The sequence below is a fragment of the Pistacia vera genome, unplaced genomic scaffold (assembly GCF_008641045.1).
Source record: "Pistacia vera cultivar Batoury unplaced genomic scaffold, PisVer_v2 Contig598, whole genome shotgun sequence".
NCBI lineage: Eukaryota > Viridiplantae > Streptophyta > Magnoliopsida > Sapindales > Anacardiaceae > Pistacia > Pistacia vera.
The window spans coordinates 263,919-272,013 of record NW_022196443.1 but is presented as its reverse complement, the minus strand read 5'-3'; the positions used below and the strand labels follow the sequence as shown (position 1 = coordinate 272,013).

Here is an 8,095-nt window from a genome sequence, read left to right as displayed (position 1 = left end):
CAAAGGGAGAGAAGTTAGAAATGAAAGATGTCATGGTGATTGGTGAAGAAACTGAAAGTTGAAGAATGGCTTCATTCGCACCACATGTTTTATATATACAAGATAATACAATTACTTCCCTTTTAATTTTTACTTATTTTAAGTCATTCTAAAACTTGAATCATTGGATATTTATGTAATTGTAATGTGGAGGAGAGGAGAATTATCAGAAGAAGTAGGATGAGTTTTGGGATGGTGGTGGCGGCGACGACGGTGGCCATAGCTTTTAGAGGATTTGGAGCTGGTGAGATGAACGAGATTGGTTAACCGAAAAAAAAAAAAAAAAAATGAAAGAAGAAGAAGAAGATGGGAGGGCAGTTTGGTAATATCATCTGCATTTGTATTAGAACTTAGTAGTTATTAACAGTATTACTTTAAGGGTAAAAATATGAAATTTATGAAACTAGGGGTGGGCACCTCAGTTCACTAAATTTTGGGTGGGGACATGTCTTTTACTCTTCTTAAGGTCAACTAATGTTGTTTAGTTATTTTAAGTAGTATTTTTGAAATATTATTGTAAAGTTGAGTTGGATGGTAATAACGAGGTAAAATTTAAAAATTAAAAAACACCCCTTTAAGTTTGCTAATTTACTAAACACTCCAATATACAAAATTTTTATAAAATGACAAAAACACCCCCATCCTCAATTGTCAGATTCCGACCACCATCGTCGGAATTACAGTGCATAACCTATCGGATATGGCCAATCGTGTGCTGATATACCCTTTTTCAGTCAGATCCACCATGGATCTGGCCGAAAAATGTCTGCTGACGGCCAAAGAAATGGCCGTCGTTGATGATCAATAATAGCAAACTCTTGGCCGTCATTAACGGTCATATCTAACCTTTTCTAGCCAAATCCATGGTGGATTTGGTTGGAAAAGGCCAGATCGGAGCATTACCGGTCGATAGTGCGTCATTGTGACATATTTCACCCACCTTCCTTCCGACGGTGGTGGTCGAAATCTGGCAAATGTGAGTGGTGGGGGTGTTTTTGTCAATTTCTAAACTTTTTTTGGAGGGTGTTTAGTTAAATTAACAAATGTAGGGGATTTAAATAATTAAATATAATATAATAATATTTTTAAAATAGGAAAACAAATTTGTATTTTGGAAATGATATTAATAGAATAGGGGAAGAATATGGAAACAAACAGTAACTTCTTAAATTCTGAAACTTTATATTTAAATAAAAGATAAAATTTATATTTGTTAAATAAAATAAATTAGGAGTATTTTCATCCAAAAAAAAAAAGCAAATTTTATTATATTTGATCATGATTCCTTATTACAAGCAAACAATATGATCCCATTACATTCCTCTTTAATCTTTTCATTCCTTTCATTTCCATTGCCAATTACATATTCCTATTCCATTCCAATCGGGAATCCAAACAGGGCAATTAATAAAATGCAATTAAATTTCCCATTTGTATGGTTTTAACTAGAGGTGGAAATTTTGGGCCGGGTTAGGCGAGTCAACCCTAACCCGGCCCAGACAAATGCGGGTTGACCCTAACCCGGCAGCAACTCCCGGGCGGGCCGGGTTGCACAATGGCAACCCGCAACCCGGCGGGTTGCTGTTTTGTCTCTTTTGCAAGAGACCCGGCAACCCGTCGGGTTGGCTATGTGCAACCCGGCGGGTTGTACGTTACAACCCGCCAACCCGCCGGGTTGCAACAGCCAACCTAGCGGGTTGACCGAAAAAAATAAATTTTTTTTTTTTTCAAATTACTCCTTCACCCTTGAAATATAGCCGTTGGAGGGGTCTTTTTTGTCATTTTTCTTTCCTATTTTTTCCTATAAATTGGCCCTAAACTCTCACATTTTTCTCACAACTCAAATTCTCTAATCTCTAATCTCTCAAGTCTCAATTATTCATTTATTAGTTTTTGCAATTTGCTCATATTTTAATTTTTATTAGTTTTTGCAATTTTTAATTCATATTTCCAATTTTCCAAATTCCAATTTCCATACTCCAATTCTCTTTCTTTAATTTAATTATTCTTATATTACAATTTTAATGTATTAAAATTGAATTAATATTTGGAATGTTAACAAAAAAAATTTAATTTAATTTAATTATTGATATTTGAAAAGAAATTAACAATTAACTAAAAACAATTACATTTATAAATTGTTAATTATTCATTTGAAAAGTTAATAAAACATTTAAACTTAAATAAAATAAAACAAAACAAAATAAAAAAAAAAAGTTAAAAAGCGGGTTAACCCGGCGGGTTAGGGTTGGCGGTCCGGGTTGGGCCAGCCAATTCTCTAATGTTGGCTGGCCTAACCCGACCCGTCAATGTCGCCGGATGGGTCAAGACCGACCCGTCAATTGCAGCAACCCACCGCGGGCCGGGTCGGACCGGTCGAGTTGCTTTTCCATCACTAGTTTTAACATATAAATATATCAAGTGGAAGGGTCCAATAGTGATGGAGCCCAACAAGTTCGGCCCAAATATTCTAACACTTTGTCTAAGCAACCTCACAATAAGACGGTGGTTTACAGCAGCAAAATCATAATACTAAATAAATTTCCTTTTCACTTCCATTTTGAATCAATCAATCAATAAAATTCAATCGTTGATGGAGGAGAGTTTCAGAGGTCGAGTAGAAAAGATCTTCGGTTCACTGGCTCCTTCCGCCTCCACTCCTTGGTCTCTCACCGACGACGAGGTGGAGAGGCGGCGGTGGAAACTCCAAGAGAAAGACACCTCAGCCAGGGACGAAACGCCCTGTTCCTCATCGTTTTATGATTTCTCCAAGAAAGATGGAAATGAATGGGAAATCAGATCGTCCATTGGCATGGACAACACTCTCGATAATGAGGTAATAATTATTTTTATTAATTCTTTTCTTTTTATAGTTAATGGTATTTGCTTTTGTAGATATAGGGGAATTTAGGGATAAACTTGAGAAATATGTTTAATTTTATAAATTTTTTTATTCTTTTTTAGGCATTGTAGACTCAATTTAGGATTTAAAAATAAATTTATCTATTTGAAGAGGTAATTTATGTAATAAAATAGGAAGTAGGATACAATGAAGTATGAGTGAGGATTGGCACTTGACATTGTTAAGGACAATGTTGATGCTTAATGGTGACAATTTCAGGGGAAAATCTGACAATTTATTGATTAATTTTTTTGGAACTTGTTTGCGATTCTTTTTGTTTTTTGGTTGTAGGACACACATTAAGAACATTAGAAGGCAAAAAATTTATCTACTTCCATCTATATTATGTGCAAAAGAAAAAAAATAAAATTCTAATGCATCGAAAAACTAAATTTTTTATTTCTAGGGCACACGATAAGACAACCCCCGTGTTTTGTTTGATTTTATGGTATGATGGGCTCCGTGTGTTTATTTGGAAATTTTTCTAGTTGTTCAAAATGAATGTGGAGTTGGTGTGTGCTAGGGAAGTTTAATGAAGGGGAGAGTGAATATGTGTAGGTGTTCTTTCTTTCTTGTTTCTTCATATATTTTCTTTTGATAATTTACTTTAGAGCTAATATGTTTTATGGCTGCATGCAGGAAGAGGAAGATGAGTTTGACAAAGTAGCTTCAGGTAGAGAAAATGCTGATGAGCGTTTATATATGAATGATGTAACCAATCGAGGCTCTTATTTGAACATGCACAATGTGCTCCCCAACTCAATAAATGGGACTAAAGATCCACGTGCCAATCACCACTCAGCAAGAATTAGGCTGAAAGAAGATGAAGTTGAAGCTCAAAAAATGAATTTTCCTCATCCTGGTTCTGGTACAGCAGTTAAGGAATCACATGCTAGATTATCTGAATATGGTGGTCAACGGAAGTCTATATTGAAAAGGAAGAATAACATTGCAGATTCTAAGCCGCAAAAACGTGTCAGGTTTGACCCTGGTTGTAAAATTGATGGTGAAAAAGCATCAGAAGAATTTGAATACTCTTCTTTCAGCACCTCTTCAATGAATCCTACTGATTCAGATGATGGATCTCAGCTTGCTCATAATGCTTCTAGGATTCCTGATTACTTATTGAATCCTTCTAAGTATACACGCTACAGTTTCGATTCGTTGAGTGAACATGATGAGGAATCCAACACTTGTATGGATTTGCTGAAGCTGGTCAAAAGCTCAAAGGCTAAAGAGCTGGCGCCAGAGCTAGAGAATGCTTCTGGTAATCTTCCAAAGTCAGTGACTTTTATCCCAAAGAAGAGGTCTGGTGAAGCTAAAGCTGCAGAGATTAGTGATGAGATCAAAGGAAACAAGGAAGATTATGGTGAGCTGTCCCTGCCTCGAGCAGTCTTTCCTGTTGGTATTGCTGCTGGAGAATCCCAACACTCTGAAGCTATTGCATTGGATGGGACTGAGCCAGAAACAAATGCAGCAACAGAGGACAGTTCTTGTTTCAAAAAACCCAGTCGCAATTATCGGGTGCAGTCAAGGTCAGATGATTCTGACTCTTAATGCTTTGCGAAATGTCTGAAAGACTGCTGTATGAGAATTTTGAAATTGAAACTCTTTTTTTTTTTTTTTGCCCTTTTCTTCACTATGTTTTGTATTATGCTTCCAAATTTTGTTTAATAGTGTTCCAACAGGGCAATTGATTTCCCTATTTGTTAGATTTGTGGGTTTATTGGAATGAATATCATATCTATGCTAAAGATGCTCTACTTGAAAATTCTCTTTTGTAGGTAATTGAGTTTTACATATACATGCAATCCTTCAGTTTTAGTGTTAGTCTTTTTTTAATGTTGCCTTCTTTTACATCAAGCCTTTAATATATGTTTGTGAAATCAAAAAATATAAATATTTCAGAATTGGTTTAAATTGAGTTTTTTTATTTTAAATTTAACTATTATCTAGACATTATTCTAAAATCTGAATACGATATTTTTATTAAATTCAAATTAAGGATTTCTTTATGCAAATACTATATACTTTATAATTATATAATCAAGTGTTAGATTATCTGCTGCTAGTTTGTCTCCTAACCTTTCTATTCAAGATTGATATCTTCTTTTTTTCCTTTTACGTTCAAATTGAGGGTCTTAGTTAACCCTTTTATTGACCCACATACAACCTTGTTAAGAACAACTGCCTTTTCTGATAAGAAAAGAAAAACGTTGGTTTACAGTAATGGGTTTTCTCAGAGCTTTTGATTTCTACGAGTTTTAATTATTATTTTGAGCCCCTGGATTCCAATCAAATGCACCATAGTGTAACTCTGTTTACTTAGTTACTCTTATAACTCATGTTTACTTAATTAAGTCTTACATAAATTATTGAGATAGTTAGATTCGAATGAAATCGCCGAACAAACCGTACTAATTAAACACATTAAAGATGAAGACCAGAAGAGTGTTTGAGCCAAGAATAACCAATGTAAAATCAACTGGTGAAATCATAACTATTTTGCTTATGGCATAAGTTTGCGAAGCTTGAAATAATTGAAACAGAACTGAGAAAGGATTATAAAAGATAGTTTTTCTTTCTTGTGAATGTTTGTATTTCTGCAAGATTTGAGTTCGGAAATTTTTTTTGGATAAAATGTTAGAAAACAAAAATTTGTTAAACTATTTTAAGTACACAGTTTACATATAATGTTCAGTGAGGAGAAGAAAAGGTTTACGTATAATGTCATTGTCTTTTTTACTGATATAGAAATGTACTATGAAAGGTTTTGGGGATATTTTTAGCGTTGGGATCATTGTTGAATGATTATTGTAGATGGTCTTCAGTTCTAGTAGGTTGTTGATAGAGACCCATCTAACAACTCAAACAATTGGGGTGGGCAATAGGCCTTTTGTGGGCTTGGGTAGATCTCTCCTTGGAAAAACGGTTTGCCAAGGGAGGATGTTCAAGCCCTTTATAACCCATATGCCCACCCTTTTCCCCTCCAATGTGGGATCTTAACATTTCTCCACGCTTCGGGACCCAACGTCCACGTTGGCCCACTCTGGATAGTTTCACTCTGGGTGGCCTACTCTCTAAGGTCGCCCCTTCCCAGGTAGCCCTTTCCCAGGTAGCCCTTTCCCAGGTAGCCCTTTCCCAGGTTGCCCCTTCCAAAACATGGTTAGCCCACTCTGGACGACTTCACTCTGAGTGGCCTACTCTTAGAGGTCGCCCCTTTCTAGGTAGCCCCTTCTGGAACATGGGATCGGGTGAGGTTTGGCTTTGATACCATATGATAGGAACACACTCTAATAACTCAACAATTAGGTTGGGTCATGGCTCTTTCATGGGCTTAGGTACCTACTCTCAGAGGTCGCCCCTTCCTAGGTAGCCCTTTCTCAGGTCGCCCTTTCTGGAATATGGGCTCAGGCAAGTTTGGCTCTAATAACATTCAATAGGAACCCACTCTAATAACTCAACAATTAGGTTGGGTCATGGCTCTTTCATGGGCTTAGGTACCTACTCTCAGAGGTCGCCCCTTCCTAGGTAGCCCTTTCTCAGGTCGCCCTTTCTGGAATATGGGCTCAGGCAAGTTTGGCTCTAATAACATTCAATAGGAACCCACTCTAATAACTCAACAATTGGGTTAGACCATGGGTCTTTCATATGCTTCGGTAGAACTCTCCTTGGAAAACCAGTTTGCCAATGGAGGGTGCCGAAACCCTTATAAACCCACATGCCCACCATTTTTCCTTCCAATGTTGGATCTTAACAGTTGTACAGGCAGAACAATCTTAATTTTCCTGCTTCCTTGTGTGGTTTATTATGTGAGGTTGCTGCTATCTCCTCAGTTTTGGAGGAGTTGTAGCACCTCAAGTGGAGAATATTTTCTCAAATTTTGGACATTTGAGTATCTCAATTGCAGCATTGAGACGAGAAAATTCCAGGTGCTGTTGATATAGATATGTTCTCTGCTGAATACAACTCTTGAATTATCCAAATTTCGGAGATGCATCCACTCGATGCTTTGAAGTATAGAGAATCATGCAGCTCCTCGAATCAGATGCATCTTTTAACAAAGAAATATTTCCTAAACTTCTCAGCTACCGTTGACCTCCTGAGTGTCAGCCTGAAGCACACAATGGAGTCACCACAGATACTAAATCCTATAAAATTTACACATCTGTTGTAAAAATTTTGAGTTATAGCAAGTTTTTGATCTGTTAGTGGTCTCTCTTCCAAGGAAATCTTTGGTCTTACAAGTATTACGTCTATCAAACGATGTGTTAGTGAATTTGAAATGCTCAATTGCCTCATTTGTCATACCCTATAAGTCCTTGTAAGCATCATTTTATTTTGTTTAGTTCATACTTCACATAGTCGAACTTTGTTCATTTCTTGTATATTTTTCCTACAAGAAGTTTCCTTAGGCAATTTAAGTTCTTTTATCTTTCATCAAGTTTTCTGTGACTGAAGAAGCTATGAACATTGTGATTTTGGGAACTCCTAGCTCCATTGTCATTTCCCCACATGATATTGGAATTGGTTTAATGAACCAAGTACAAAAGCTTAAGACAGATTATTAGGATGAACAAAGTTTAAATAAAAAATATGAAATATGTTAGTTGTTTGTCCTATAATGTGCAAAGATTCTGCAGTATCTGGGTTTGTAATTTTCTTGATGTTTGAGAAAATTTAAAGTATCCCAAATGGTGTAAGATTATAATGTGGTGTGGATAATAATATAATGTTTAAAATAATCAAACATTACATTAATTAAAAAATGTACAATTTATGGAAAAAATTGATGGGATCATTAAAAAAAATCCAATAAGCAATAAAAACATGCGTTTGGTAGATTTTGAAGATGTACCAAAATAATTTGAGTTGCAAAATTAGCTGCAAAACCAGATAAGGTTGTGCATACTCTTTTTATTATTATTTGTTATTTTCATTAGATTTTTTGAAGTTAAAGAGTAATGTATTCCCATTTGGGATTAGGGGGATATTAAAAAATCAATCAAAATTTAGGGGGTTAAAAAATTAACCATATCTCCAAACTCCATGCTATATTAATCAATAGAAACATCTTTGAACATATATATCCCTTTAGGGTTTGTTTGGTTGGGAATAATGGGGGATTAGTGAGGTAATGTCATCTTATATTAT

At 35.7% G+C, this 8,095-nt stretch overlaps 1 protein-coding gene across 1 annotated transcript; it reads left to right on the top strand.

The window, feature by feature from the left end:
- Positions 1-2,563: 2,563 nt before the first annotated feature.
- On the top strand, positions 2,564-4,694 carry LOC116110188. Its single transcript, XM_031396410.1, has 2 exons — positions 2,564-2,875; positions 3,581-4,694. The coding sequence occupies exons 1-2, from the start codon at positions 2,633-2,635 to the stop codon at positions 4,496-4,498; spliced, it is 1,161 nt and encodes a 386-aa protein (XP_031252270.1). The 5' UTR covers positions 2,564-2,632; the 3' UTR covers positions 4,499-4,694.
- Positions 4,695-8,095: the final 3,401 nt, after the last annotated feature.